General features: G+C 38.0%; 1 protein-coding gene and 1 pseudogene across 1 annotated transcript; both read right to left on the minus strand.

The window, feature by feature from the left end:
- Positions 1-4,402: 4,402 nt before the first annotated feature.
- Positions 4,403-8,485, minus strand: LOC114100640 (olfactory receptor 8C8-like; annotated as a pseudogene).
- A 4,746-nt stretch (positions 8,486-13,231) lies between these two features.
- Positions 13,232-15,442, minus strand: LOC114100678 (olfactory receptor 8B3). The gene is made up of 2 exons (XM_027945459.2): positions 14,537-15,442; positions 13,232-13,243 (listed from the first exon to the last, which is right to left on the minus strand). The coding sequence occupies exons 1-2, from the start codon at positions 15,440-15,442 to the stop codon at positions 13,232-13,234; spliced, it is 918 nt and encodes a 305-aa protein (XP_027801260.2).
- Positions 15,443-15,704: the final 262 nt, after the last annotated feature.

Genomic DNA, 15,704 nt, shown 5'->3' on the forward strand with positions numbered 1-15,704 from the left:
TAGACATGGGTCTGATATGGTCATGTAACTTAATTCCCACAACTCAATTAGATAGGTCATTTATGAGCCTCATTTTGTAGATATGCACATGTATATGTAGAAACAAATATAAACAAGAATCAGTGAAGTTTTATCACTTGTGAAAATTTTTAGAGTCATTGAGTTGAAAAGTCTATTTAAACTCATGCAGACTTGAAAGCCTACTTTTATTCTTTCAGCCTCTGCTGCAACATCTCTTTATTAAGGTGAATTGCCCAAGCATGTTGAGTGTTAAAGTTATTACCCAATGGTTATTAACACAATCCCAGAGGCTTGTAGAAAGGAATAGAAATAGCAAGTACTATGCCTTGGACCTTCTTCTTGAAGAGCTGAGCAAGGTATGACAAGGAGAGGGCCTCTTGGAGTCACCCAGTACTTTGCCCTAGATATCAGGAATTTCTGGTAGGAAATTATAAGTTGAGTAGAACTTTGATTCTCAAAATATCCAATGTTCTGTTATTCAGGGTGTAAATAGAATCTCAGTAATTTCTTCTCTCAAGTGGCTCATCCAACTGAGGAAATCACAAAGGACAGCAGAATTCTCTGTGCTACTAATAAAGTTTCCCAGAACCAAGGGGCAGAAAATAGATTCTCATTTAGGTGAAGTGATGCTTTGGAGGATACATAGCTTCATTATCTTAATCTCATATACTTTGATTCTTTATAACATCATTCATATGTCCTCAGCTAAGGGGTTATCCAAGGCCATGAGCACCTGTGGTTCTCACATAGTAACTGTTGGTTTCATCTATGGGTCTGCACTGCTCATGTATGTCAAACCATCATCTTCTGGGTCTGTGGACAAGGGGAAATATTTCTCAGTGTTTTTCATTTTGGGGGTTCCCTTGTTAAATTCCCTCATTTATAGCCTCAGAACAAGGAAGTCAAATTTGCTCTGAAGAGAACCCTGAAGAGAATCCAAACAGAGAAGAACCACTGGGGATGCCTTAGTTTCTGACATAGGCTATAAGACTGGATTTTTTAAAAAAGACCCAACAATATGCTACCTCCAGGAGACTCATCTAATAGAAAAAGACATACACAGACTGAAGGTGAAAGGTTAGGAAAAATCATGCCACTCACATGGACTGCAGAAGCAAGCAGGGGTTTCCATCCTCATATCAAATAAAGTAGACTTCAAGCCAAAGTTAATCAAAAGGGATAAAGATGAACATTACATACTGCCCAAGGGAATCATACACCAACAAGACATAACAATCATAAATATATGTGCCTCAAACAATGGTGCAGCTATATATTTCAAACAAATTCTTCTCAAGTCCAAGAGTTAAGTTGACCACAACATAATAATCTTGGGTGACTTTAACACCTCTCTCTCACCACTGGATAGATCCTCCAAACTAAAGTTGAATAAAGAAAATATAGTACTCAATAATACAGTCAATAACTTAGACTTAACTGATATGTATAGAATATATCAACCTGCATCAGGCAGATACACTTTCTTCTCAGCAGCGCAGAGATCCTTCTCTTAAATAGACCATATACTATGCCACAAAAAAGTAGGGATACTACTATGCATTTTATCAGATCATAATGGAATGAAATTGAAAATAAACAACAAAACAAAAAATAAAATTTTTCCAACACCTGGAGACCAAACAATATGCTACTGAATGAACAGTAATGGGTTGCAGAAGGCATCAAGGAGGAGATTTAAAAATTCTTAGAGTTAAATAGGAACATAGACACAATATATCAAAATCTCTGAGACACTATGAAATCAGTACTAAAAGTAAAGTTCATTGCATGAAGTTCATTCCTTAAAAGAAGAAAGGCCAAGAAATAAATGACCTCACATTACATCTCAAAGCCCTAGAAAAAGGAGAACAAATTAGCAGGAAAAGCAGTAAAAGGCAAGAAATAATTAAAATTAGAGCTGAAATCAATGAAATCAAAACAAAAGAAACAATTGAAAAAATTGATAAAACAAAAAGTTGTTCTTTAAAAAAATAAATAAAATTGACCTTAGCTATGCTAATGAAGAGAAAGAGAGAGAAAACTCAAATTACCAGCATACATGATGAAAAAAGTAATATCACAACGGACACTATAGAAATATAAAGGAAAATGAGAAATTATTTTGAAAATTTACTCCAATAAAAGAGAGACATTAAAAGCATTGACAAATTTCTTAAGTCATACAATTCACCCAGATTGAATCAGAATGATATACACAATTTAAACAGACCAATATCAAGTGATAAAATAGAAGACGCCATCAGAAGCTTACCAACCAAGAAAAGCCCAGGACCGAATGGATACACAGCTGAGTTCTACAAGACCTTTAAAGAAGAAATAATACTAATACTCTTCAGTTTATTTCAGGAAGTAGAAAAATAGGCAGCACTTCCAAACTCATTCTATGAGGCCAATGATCAGCACTTCCAAACTCATTCTATAAGGCCACCCTGATCCCAAAACCAGGCACATCAATAGACTAAAAGATAAGAATCACATGATCATCTCAATAGATGCAGAAAAAGCATTTGACAAAATACAGAAAAACTAGGGATAACAGGAACATATTTCAATATTGTCAAGGCTGTCTACGCTAAGCCCCAGGCCAACATCATTCTAAATGGAGAAAAATTAAAGGTATTCCCTCTAAAAAACTGGAACAAGACAGGGATGCCCTCTTTCACCACTTCTATTCAACATAGTTCTTGAAACACTGGCCAGAGCAATTAGACAGACAGAAGAAATCAAAGGGATATGTATAGGAAAAGGTGAACTTAAATTAGAACTGTTTGCTGATGATATGATTCTATACCTAGAAGACTCAAAAAGCTCCATCAGAAAACTTCTAGAATTGGTAAATAAATTTAGCAAAGTAACAGGTTATAAAATCAACACCCATAAATCAAAAGCATTTATGTATATCAGTGACAAATCCTCTGGGAAGGAAATGAGAAAAACCACCCCATTTACAATAGCCTCAAAAAATAAAATACTTGGGAATCAACTTAATGAAAGAGGTAAAAGATCTATACAACAAAAACTACAGAATCCTAAAGAAAGAAATCAAAGAAGACCTTTTTAGATGGAAAAATCTACCTTGCTTTTGGATAGGCAGAATTAAAATTATCAAAATGATCATACTACCAAAAGCACTATACAGATTTAATGCAATTCCAATCAAAATCCCAATGACATTCCTAATAGAAATAGAAAAAGTAATCATGAAATACATCTGGAAAAATAAGAGACCCAGAATAGTTAAGCAATCCTTAGCAGGAAGAGTGAAGCAGGTGGCATCACTATACCAGATCTTAAACTATGCTGCAGAGCAATAGTAACAAAAACAGCATGGTATTGGCACCAAAACAGACTGGTAGACCAATGGTACAGAATAGAGGACACAGAGACTAACCCCCAAAATTACAATTATCTTATATTAGACAAAGGTGCCAAAAACATGCACTGGAGAAAAGATAGCCTCTTCAACAAATGATGCTGGGAAAACTGGAAATTCATATGCAACAAATGAAATAAATCACTCACAAATTGCTGGTGAGATTGCAAATTGGTGCAACCAATATGGAAAGCAGTATGGAGACTCCTTGGAAATCTGGGAATGGAGCGGCCGTTTGATCCAGCTATCCCTCTCCTCGGTCTATACCCAAAGGACTTTAAATCATTATACTCAGAGACACAGGCACATCAATGTATAGCAGCACAATTCACAATAGCTAAACTGTGGAACCAACCTAGATGCCCTTCAGTAGATGAATGGATGAAAAAAATGTGGCATATATACACAATGGAGTTTTATTCAGCAATAAAAGAGAATAAAATCATGGCATTTGTAGGTAAATGGATGAAGTTAGAGAAGATAATGCTAAGTGAAATTAGCCAATCCCCCCAAAAAAACAAATGTCAAATGTTTTCTCTGATATAAGGAGGCTGATTCATAGTGGGGTATGGAGGGGAAGTATGGGAGGAACAGACAAACTCTAGATAGGGCAGAGAGGTGGAAGGGAAAGGGAGGGGGCAGGGGGTTAGCAAGGGTGGTGGAATGTAGTGGACATCATTATCCAAAGTACATGTATGAAGACATGAATTGGTGTCAGCATACTTTGTATACAACCAGAGATATCAAAAATTGTGCTGTATATGTGTAATAAGAATTGTAATGCATTCCACTGTCATTTATTTATTTATTTAAGAGAGAGAGAGATAGAGAATTTTTTAATATTTATTTTTTTGTTTTTGGTGGACACACATCTTTGTTTGTATGTGGTGCTGAGGATCGAACCCGGGCCGCACGCATGCCAGGCGAGCGCGCTACCGCTTGAGCCACATCCCCAGCCCTGTCATTTATTTTTTTTTTTTAATTAATTTAAAAAAGAAAGAAAAAATTCCCTTCATCCACAGACCCAGGAGATGATGGTTTAATATGAGTGAACAGCCCAAATCCATAAAATAGGCAGTTACTATGTGAGAACCACAGGTACTCTTGGCCTTGGATGAACCCTAAGCTGAGGACATATGAATGGTATTATAGAGAATCAAAGCATAAGAAATTAAGATAATGGGGCTAGATACAATGACACTGACCCCTCAAAAACAGAATTCACAAGCTCATTGATGTGGGTGCGGCTGCAGAACGTTGAAGGAGGGGGAAGATCTCACAAAGGTAGTAGTTAATAATGTTAAAATCACAAACCCTGAGTCTGACTATACATCCTTTGTGGACCATGGCACCTGCAAACCCCATTAAGTAAAAACCCAACATCTTCAGAGAACAGACCGTAGGTGACATGATGTCTCTGTATAGCAGAGGCTTACAGAAGGCCACATAGCAATCATATCCACAGCTGTTAGCAAATAACACTCTGAGTTGATCAAAAAGCAGAAGAAAAATATGTGAATCATGCATCCTGTAAAGGAGATGATGTTCTTCTCGGGGGAAAAAAACATCAATATTTTGGGAATAAATACAGATGCAAAACAGAAATCAGTGAAGGAAAGATTGAAGAGGAAAAAGTACAGGGGTGTGTGAAGGTGTGAATTCAGGCAAATTAGGTTGATTAAACTTAAATTTCCCACCACAGTGACTGCATAGTTCACCAAGAACAAGAAAAACAGGGGCAGCTGCAGCTCAGGTTGGTCTGTGGAGTCATAAGAATAAACTCTGACACAGAGGAGTCATTCTCTAAAGCCACTGACTTCAGAGGTAGGATCTATAGAAGCAGGAATAGAAGATGACATTAAGAATGAACCCCAAGTCTTTGACCCCAGGAGCTGCTGGTTTCCAAGCTCAAGATTGTCCAAAGACACACAAAAAGGCCTCCAAAGAGCAAGACTTCCTATGATGATCCTCGAGAAGTAGCCATTTCCCTCCTGCTTCTCCCACAAGATGTCCCTATTCAAGGAGAATAGTTGACCTCCCAGTGTCTTGAACATTATTTCCTCCCTTCTCCTCAGTCTTCACTAAAGATTAGGACCGAAATGAATAACAAATAAGTGGTGGTCTCCACACCCATGGTTTATATAACTTTGGGCTTAAAAAAGAAATTATCAAGACAAAAATGATTCAATGCTCACCCAGTTCCCCTGGAGGTCTCACTCCTGCTGGACATCAAGGACCTTCACCCCAGTGTTCTATGAGACAAAGTTTCTCATGATAAGGGAGGTAATAGCAATCAAGTCAGATCTGTCTCTCACATGCTAGAAGAGAAACTCTCAAGAATGTGCCTGGATTTCTATTTGAAAAATATCTCCTGAAAGTTCTCTTCGTTTGGACGAAGGAAAACAATAACTTTACGTGAGCCTCCAAAATGTAAATGAGAATATTTCATGCCACTTAGATATGAAAATTATGTTCTCCTTTTTAATTTGTTCTCAAGTTGGATGAGCCCCCTTGAGAGTTGAAATTACTGAGTCCATGTTTACATCTTGTATAATAGACCTAGCATTGGACCTTTGGGGATTTAATCTTCTACTCAGTGTATAATTTCCCACCAGAAATTCCTGATCACCAGAGTGAATTACAAAGGAATTACAAAGCCCCTATTGTTGATCTTCTCCTAATGCCCTCAGAGGGAAGTCCAGGGCAGAGTCACTTTCCTTTCCTAGCATGTTCCTAACAACCCCCTGGATTTCATTAAGAAACATTAAATTGTATGTTTAATTCGATCAAACAGAATTGCAGCAAAGAGATTGCAAGAATTGAAGACTCAAGACAGTATGAGTTTAAATCCAGCTTGTTCATGTTCCTGTTAGACTGTGAGCATGTATCATCACTTCAGTGAACATTTTTCATTTACATATTTGTATTTCAGTTACTAGAGATTGAACCCAGAGGCACTGCACCACTGAGCTAAACCCACCAGCCCTCTTTAATTTTTATCTTGAGACAAGAGTCTGGTTAAGTTGCTGAGGATCTCACTAAATTGCTGAGGCTGGCCTTGAACTTGTGAATCTCCTGCCTCAGCCTCTCAAATCATTGGGATTACAAGCATGAGTAACTGTGCCAGACAGCCCCCATACCCCTTTTTCATTTTTATTTATTTACTTGCTTTTTTGTTTGTTTGTTCTAATTAGATATATATTACAGCAGAATGCAATTTGATTCATTGTACACAATTGTAGCACAACTTTTCATTTCTCTGGTTATACACAATGTAAAGTCGCACAGTATGTGCAGTTATATATGTACCTAGGGTAATAATGTCCATCTCATTCAACCATCTTTCCTGCCCCCACTCCCCTACCCCCTCTACTTCCCCTTTGCCCAATGAATTTTCCTCCATTTTTCCCACGCCCCCCATTATGGATAAGCATCCACTTATCAGAGAGAACATTTGGCCTTTGGTTTTTTGGGGATTGACTTACTTTGCTTAGCATGATATTCTCCAACTCCATCCACTTACCTGCAAATGCCATAATTTTATTCTCTTTAAATGCTGAGTATATTCCATTATGTATGTATACCACAGTCTTTTTTTATCCATTCATCTATTGAAGGACCTCTGGATTGCTTCCACAATCTAGCTATTGTGAATTGAGCTGTTATAAACATTGATGTGGCTGTGTTACTATAGCATGCTGATTTTAACTCCTTTAAGTATAGACCAAGGAGTGGGATAGCTGGGTCAAATGGTGGTTTCATTCCAAGTTTTTTAAGAAATCTCCATACTATTTTCCAGCTTGGTTGCACCAATTTGCAGTCCCACCAGCAATGTATGCATGTGCCTTTTCCCCCTACAAATCCTTACCAACACTTATTGTTGCTTATATTCTTGATAATTGCCATTCTGACTGGTGTGAGATGAAATCTTAGAATAGTTTTGATTTTCATTTCCCTAATGACTAGAGATGTTGGACAATTTTCATATATTTGTTGATTAAATGTGTATCTTCTTCTGAGAAGTGTCTGTTCAGCTCCTTAGCCCATTTATTGATTGCATTATTTGTTTTGGGGGTGTTAAGTTTTAAGTTCTTTATATATCCCGGAGATTACTGCTCTATCTGACGTGTGTGTGGCAAAAATTTGCTCCTTTCATTGGCCTTTCCTTTAGTGTAGTTCATCCCTTTGCTGATTTTCATTGTTGTTTTTCATTTCCTCCTCATGCAACATTTTGCTGAGAATGCTCTGTAATGCAGGCTTTCTCACTGTAAATTCTTAACTTTTTTATTATGAAAAGTTTTTATTTCATCATCAAATCTGAAGCTTAATTTTGCTGGCTATAATATTCTTGGTTGGCATCCATTTTCTTTCAGAGCTTGGTATATGTTGTTCCAGGGTCTCCTGGCTTTGAGGGTCTGGATTGAAAAATCTGCTGAGATCCAAATTGGTCTCCCCCTTTATGTGATCTGATTCCTCTCTCTTGTGGCCTTTAAGATTCTGTCCTTATTCTGTATGCTAGGCATTTTCATTATAATGTGCCTTGGTGTAGATCTGTTGTAATTTTGTACATTTGGTGTCCTGTAAGCCTCTTGTATTTGATCTTCCAATTCATTCTGTATGTTTGGGAAATTTTCTGATATTATTTCATTGAAGAGATTGTGCATTCCTTTGGTTTGAATCCTTGTGCCCTCCTCTATCCCAATAAATCTTAGATTTGGTCTTTTGATGCTATCCCATAATTACTGGATGTTCTATTTATGGTTTCTTACCATCACTATTTGGTCAACTTTATTTTCAAGATTGTATATTTTGTCTTCCTTACCTGATATTCTGTCTTCTAAGTGATCTATGCTGTTGGTAATGCTTTCTATTGAGTTTTTTATTTATTTGGTTTATCATTTCCTTCATTTCAAGGATTTCCTTTATTTCAAGGATTTTTTTTTTCAGAATCTCTATCTTTTTCTTGAAGTGATATTTTGCTACCTGTACTTGTTCCCTTATCTCTTTGTTGGAGTGATCAATTTTTGCCTGCATTTGCTCATTTAGGTCATTATTTAGTTCACAGATCATTCTAATTATGTATATTCTGAACTCCTTCTCTGACATTTCATCAACTGTGCTGTGCATGAATTCTAGTATTGTAGCATCTTGGTTTGTTTGGGGCACTTTCTTCCCTTGTTTTTTCATGTTGTTTATGTGTCTTCCTTTCTTGCAGTTCATATCTAAGGTATTATAGTTTCTACCCTATAATCTTGTAATGCCCCTGAAGATTACCTGTACCTCACCTTGGTGTTGGGCTTCCAGTCCCCACTGGTGTCTCACTTTGGATGCTACTGCAACTAAAAGTGGTGGCAGCAATAGCAGCAGTAACTCAAGATAGCAGTGAGGGTGTCCCAAGATGGATGCAACCACTTTCAGAGATAGGGCTGAAAGGGCAGGACTTAAAATGGGTTTGGGTTGCCTGTTCATAGAAACAGCTGCCTCCAGGCTCTGTCTGTTGTTGCAAGGTGAAGGCTACTGCTTGGACAGAGCTATGATGATGGCTTCAGTGTCAAGATAGAGGTAGGCTAGGCCTGGGCTCCCAGGTGAGTCAGTGTAGTGGTTCTGGTCCTGACCTGGGCCTGGGCCCCCTGCACTGTTCAGCAGGGGCAATCCTGGGATCCTGGGTAGGTCTGCTGGTCATCAGGGCTGTCCTGGGCCTAACCTGGGCCTAGACTCCCGTGTGGGTCCTCATTTTGGTGCTGAGACAGGGTTTCACTAAGTTTCCCTTGTGACTTTTGAGGAGCTGTAATTATAGGCATGTTCTGCAGCACCAAGGTTTTACATTTGTGTGTGTGTGTGTGTGTGTTTACCTCTATGAAAGGAATGTCATCAAAAATAGCTAGGTGTATGTCTCTTGAATAGCTTTTTGCCTAAGATACAGAAGGACCTCAACTTGAGCCACATAACAAAATATAATAATTATTATTATAAAATTGGAATCACATTAAAAATGCAATTCCATCATGTTGTGGGAATTAAGTAAGATGATTCACATAAAGTATTAAAACTGTGCCTGCCAGGTAAAAACAGCCTGATAGAAATTAGTACCCCTTCCCTTCTTCAATTTGCTTCTTCATATGAATCACAGATTCTCCACTTTGGCACCATTAAAATTTGGGTGAGCTGAGTCTTGTTGTAGGGCTATCCTGGGTAATATAGAATGTACGGCATCCCTAGTCCCTGCCCTTTAAATGCTTGTACTGTCCTCCCTACCCAAACCTACTCACCACTTGTGACCAACAGTAATTTCTCCAGTGATAGATTCCTTGGGATGTACTGCTGCTTAGAAAAAGGTGTGCCAATATATGGCACATTGGCATGCTGAGTACTTTAACTGAAGGACATTGGAAGGACTCAGAACAAAGTCTTTTTCTGAACTTGTGATGTGCTTCTCCCTCCTATTCTCCTTCTCCCACAGTGCAGGCCATTAAAAAAATTTCCCTTCCTCAAGGAGGGTTATAGAAAAATGGAACCATTTTTCCTCAAAGTCAGTCCTAAATCATAGAATACTTCCCCCTTACTTTCTGAGTAATAGCTGGTCATGAAGAAATTCTCAGATGTTTCTTGTATGAGACATGATCATAAGAGCCTCACCCTAGAAGGGGTTCTGACTATCCCAGGAAGAAGGAATACCACACAGAGACTTTAGGAAGAATCAGAAGACAGTACTTGCTGGTTTTCCCCTTTCAGATATTACATTAGCTCCTGCACTTTTGTCCAATAACATTTCTATAGAACTTTCCTTTCTGCACCAAACCCAGCCATAAGAATGGAGAGGTTTCCCTGGTTTATGGGTCCTAGTTTCTGAAGTTTCCCTTGTCAAATGATTTTTTCTCTTTTTTTTATTGGTTGTTCAAAACATTACAAAGCTCTTGACATATCATATTTCATACATTTGATTCAAGTGGGTTATGAACTCCCATTTTTACCCCAAATACAGATTGCAGAATCACATCCGTTACACATCCACGTTTTTACATGATGCCATATTAGTGACTGTTGTATTCTGCTATCTTTCCTATCCTCTACTATCCCCCCTCCCCTCCCCTCCCATCTTCTCTCTCTACCCCATCTACTGTAATTCATTTCTCTCCCTTGATTTTTTTCCCTTTCCCCTCACATCCTCTTATATGTAATTTTGTATAACAATGAGGGTCACCTTCCATTTCCATGCAATTTCCCTTCTCTCTCCCTTTCCCTCCCACCTCTCATCCCTGTTTAATGTTAATCTTTTTCTCATGCTCTTCCTCCCTGCTCTGTTTTTAGTTGCTCTCCTTATATCAAATAAGACATTTGGCATTTGATTTTAGGGATTGGCTAGCTTCACTTAGCATAATCTGCTCTAATGCCATCCATTTCCCTGCAAATGCCATGATCTTATTATTTTTTTAGTGTTGAGTAGTATTCCATTGTGTATAAATGCCACATTTTTTAATCCATTCATCCATTGAAGGACATCTAGGTTGGCTCCTCAGACTAGCTATTGTGAATTGTGCTGCTATAAACATTGATGTGGCTGTGTCCCTGTAGTACACTCTTTTAAGGTCTTCTGGGAATAGTCTGAGAAGGGCAATAGCTGGGTCAAATGGTGGTTCCATTCCCAGCTTTCCCAGGAATCTCCATACTGCTTTCCAAATTGGCTGCACCAATTTGCAGTCCCACCAGCAATGTACAAGAGTACCCTTTTCCCCACATCCTCGCCAGGATTTGTTGTTGTTTGACTTCATAATGGCTGCCAATCTTACTGGAGTGAGATGGTATCTTAGGGTGGTTTTGATTTGCATTTCTCTGACTGCTAGAGATGGTGAGCATTTTTTCATGTACTTGTTGATTGATTGTATGTCCTCCTCTGAGAAGTGTCTGTTCAGGTCCTTGGCCCATTTGTTGATTGGGTTATCTGTTCTCTTATTGCTTAATTTTTTGAGTTCTTTATATACTCTGGATATTAGGGCTCTATCTGAAGTGTGAGGAGTAAAGATTTGTTCCTTACTCTAAAAGTTTTTTAGCCTGGACACCTATTGCAGATTCTCATTTGACATTTGTAACTATTCACCACCACCACTGCATATACACACCCTTGTTCTTCCTGTTCCCAATTTAATAACTAACTATATGATTATCATTATAAATTGAGTTATGTCAATATTTCTGTTATTATGAAGACTATTTAAAAAGATGTCCACAACTAATTGTATTCTTTCATTTTTTCATTTCCATAACCCCCTTTCTTGTTGGTTTTCATACTGTTCCCTGTATTGTTCTGATGTATTTCCAACTTCCCAATTTTTTGTAAATCTTTCCTTAGTACATTCAGTCATGGGTATTCAATTTTATCTTCTTAAATAAAATTTTCAAGAGCTTCTGACTCCCTCCCCTACTGAAAGATTATCTTCTAACCATGATACAAAACCTGAGATCATCACAAAAAATCTTGAGATCATCCATCATCATCATGTTCATGTTCTATTTCAAGGACATAATTGATTTGTTGAAGACGGGAAGGTCTCTCTTTCCACTATTTATTCTGCTTGGTTCTGCTTGGTTTTAATATCAGATGATCTCTCCCAGGTAGTAAAGAGAGGAATAACAGAATCCCTAGGTGGCTGTAAAGAATACAGAAAAATGACTATTTCTTTTCTTTTTCAATTTTTAGTTAAGATGGACACAATACTTTTTTGTATTGATTTATTTTTATGTGGTGCTGAGGATTGAACCTAGTGACTCACAATGACTAGGCAAGAGCTCTTCCACTGAGCTACAACCCCAGCCCCAAATGACTATTTTAAACGAATCCTTGTCATGGATTTGGCCTGTGTCAATCAGACTTGATTATATCATGTCTCATGAGGACATTGTTTATCAAAATTGAATAAAGTGTGTTCCCTGTATCAGAAATAATTCAATCAAATAATAAAATGAGAATAAATAGAATGTTATGCAATTTCAACAGAGGATATTAAGACAGAGTATTAGTTGTGCCAATATTACAAGGGACAAAGAACAAAATGTTAACAATGTAAAAATATAAAGATTTATAGATTAGAGGAAAAACACTACCATTCCCAGGTCTAGTGAGAAAAATAGAAAAGAAAGGAGAACTAGATACTAGAATATAAGAGGAACTCCACAGGATTACTGCTTGGATTGAAGTAGGTTTGAAGGTGACCTAGATTTGATGCTTGGCATTCTGTAATAGATGTTCCCAACGGAGGAGACCAGATGTGAGGCCTGACAAGTGCTCTAGACACTCTACTGGCAATGCCTAGGCAACGCAGTAAGGGCAGATTGCATGGTGGGTTAGAGAACGCTATCCAGATACTGTCTACACAACTAACCAGGTGCTGCAAGTTAAGCATATGTGCACGTGCAGGCCATTTGCATGCCTTCTTTTAGAATTATTTAAGGCAATGACAGTTCACTTCCAAAAAAGAAACACTAAAGTGTTTTTAATTTATTAATATCATCATTCATTACATTTTATTAATAATTAATTAAATAGTAAATTTATTATCTAAATAAGACATTTCCGTTAACAGCTATTTCTTAATATAAAGTATATCACACATTCTGAATATACAGATGGAAAAAGCATTTCAGGAATAGAGAAACTATATAATGGATTCCATGTTAAAAGTGCCATATGTCTTATTCATGATAAAAAGTTTAAATAAGCTAAAGAAATATTTGTAGAAATATGGATTATTATCATTCACATACAATTAATTTTCATGATAAAACTCACTGCATAAGTAAACTATGGCTAAAATACTTTTATTAACTTAATGTCTATTCTGTTCCCACCAAGTGAAAAAAAAAACATTTACAATAAGAACCACAAGCTCTCTTTCAATGCATTTACTATTTCATGTGGTATTAATATAAATTTTATGAGGTGATCCAACATACCCCATTGTTGGGACACAGAAACACACTTTTATTATTTCGCTCTGATCCTCTGTTATAGCTGTTTCAGGCAACAAAACCTGAAGTTAAACATTAACTTTTCAATATTTAATGCATTGAACTGCTAAAGGTTCTCAGAAGCAGATAGCATATGCTACAAATTTTGTGCCATTTATCAAAGACAATGAAAAAATCAGAAGGATTAAGGAAGGAGGGTGAGAAAAATAGAAACAGCCAAAATCAAAGGGATCTTATTCTGCTTTAAACTTTACACAGCGCATAATGAAGACATTTATCAAATCATGTTACCTATAGCAGTAACAATATTCATAATAATGAAAAAGACTCTGAAAAATTTGGCACTTCATTGTTTCTGCCTCGCGACCAGGCCGTGAGCTTCCTAAAAGAAGGTTCGAAGCATAGAAATTTACTAGTGAGTTTTAAAATTAAAGAGACATACTCTCATTACCTTTAATTCCCAGCTCCGGAGACGGCTTCTCCTAGGTTCCCTCTCCAGCCACCTAATGCTGTGATGAGGTTTACAGAAGAGACTAGCAAGAGAGGGAGAGCACGTCAGGGAGTGAGCTGGGGAACAAAAAATTCAAGGGAAAATCCCATCCAATGAAGGTCCAGGGGGGCAGCATCCCAAGGTCAGAGCCAGCTATTGAGTCTTCAGGTCAGTGGCCAGGCACGCCTCCACACGGACAAACCCTTGTACCTGGGACAGGGTGAGAAAGGCTCTGACACAGTTGCATCTAAGCGCCTCTCACCCGGCCAGGGAGGTAACTCAAATCACATGCGAGGATGGCCTCCCACAATTGTTGAGACAGGAAGCCATGTTTCTGAGCATTTTGTGATACAAAAATTCACCATATTTTTCCAAGATAAGGAATAGCTCAGGAGACAGAAAGGGTATAAAAGAATAATGAAAAACTTCAGTGCATATGTTGCTTTAAGACCATGCCTTTAGTTATTTTGAAAATTGTGAAAAGTGCCAGAGATAAAGAAAAATGAGATTAGATTAGCTGTAAGAGAGGTGGTAAGACAACTCTACTGAACCACGCATAAGACTATCAACAGAAGTCACCAATAAAAACTTAATGCCTTTCAATTTATGGACATGATTATTGCTTCTAATTAGAATAATAAGCCTCTGCTCTGAATTTTAATCCCAGCATTCCTCAGTGCAATTTTGACATCCTTGTTCCTCAAACTGTATATGAGAGGATTGAGCATGGGAACCACATTAGTGTAGAAAACAGAAAATATTTTTCCCTGGTCCATAGACCCAGAAGAATATTTAAGATACATGAATGCAGCTGATCCAAAAAAGAGAGAAATAGCAATGATGTGAGAGCTGCAGGTACTGAAGGCTTTTGATCTTCCATGAGTGGATTTGATGTGAAGAATGCTGGTAAGAATGAAAATGTAAGAAGTCAATATGGTAAAGCTGGGGACTGTGATATTAATGCCCACCACAACAAGAACGACTACTTCATTGACATAGGTGCTGGTGCAAGAAAGTTGGAGGAGGGGGAGTATGTCACACAAGTAATGGTTGATGACACTGGCATTGCAGAAGGTCAGTCTAAGCATGCAGCCCATGTGGGCAGTGGCTCCAACAAATCCCATCACATAGGCACCAAGAGACAATGCAGAACAGACCTGCTGGGACATGGTGACCCTATACAGCAATGGGTTACAGATGGCCACATAACGATCATAGGCCATTGAGGTCAACATGTAGCACTCGGAGATGACAAAAAAGAGAAAGAAGAACAGCTGAGTCATGCACCCCACATAGGAGATGGCATTCCTCTTGGAGACAAAGTTCATCAACATTTTGGGGCTGAAAACCGAAGAGTAACAGAGATCAATGAAGGACAGGTTGAAGAGGAAGTAGTACATAGGGGTGTGCAAGTGAGAGTTGAGACCAATAAGTGTGAGCAAGCCAAAGTTGCCCAGGATGGTGACAATGTAGATCATTAGGAACAGGTGAAAGAGGGGAAGCTGAAGCTCCTGAAGATCTGTTAATCCAGCCAGAACAAACTCAGTCACCAGGGAGTCATTTCGGGTCAGCATTCTCTTTGTTGAGAGTCTGGGAGAACACAACAAATCTTCATTAATAGAGGACACAGCTCTTTGTTTCTAAACTCATATTTACAATAAGGGAGACTTGTAGCTAACCTGAAGAAAGTTCTCCTTTGTTTGTAGCATCCAAATGCTTACTGCTACATGTTCCCCTTCTGTCTTTTGTCTATGAGTGAAATGTGGCAAACTATGGCTCCTGTCCTTACTAAATAATAAAGAGTTAGACTGATGGAACTACAGCTTGCTAAGGAGC

Source organism: Marmota flaviventris, chromosome 9 (assembly GCF_047511675.1).
Source record: "Marmota flaviventris isolate mMarFla1 chromosome 9, mMarFla1.hap1, whole genome shotgun sequence".
Taxonomy (NCBI): Eukaryota; Metazoa; Chordata; class Mammalia; order Rodentia; family Sciuridae; genus Marmota; species Marmota flaviventris.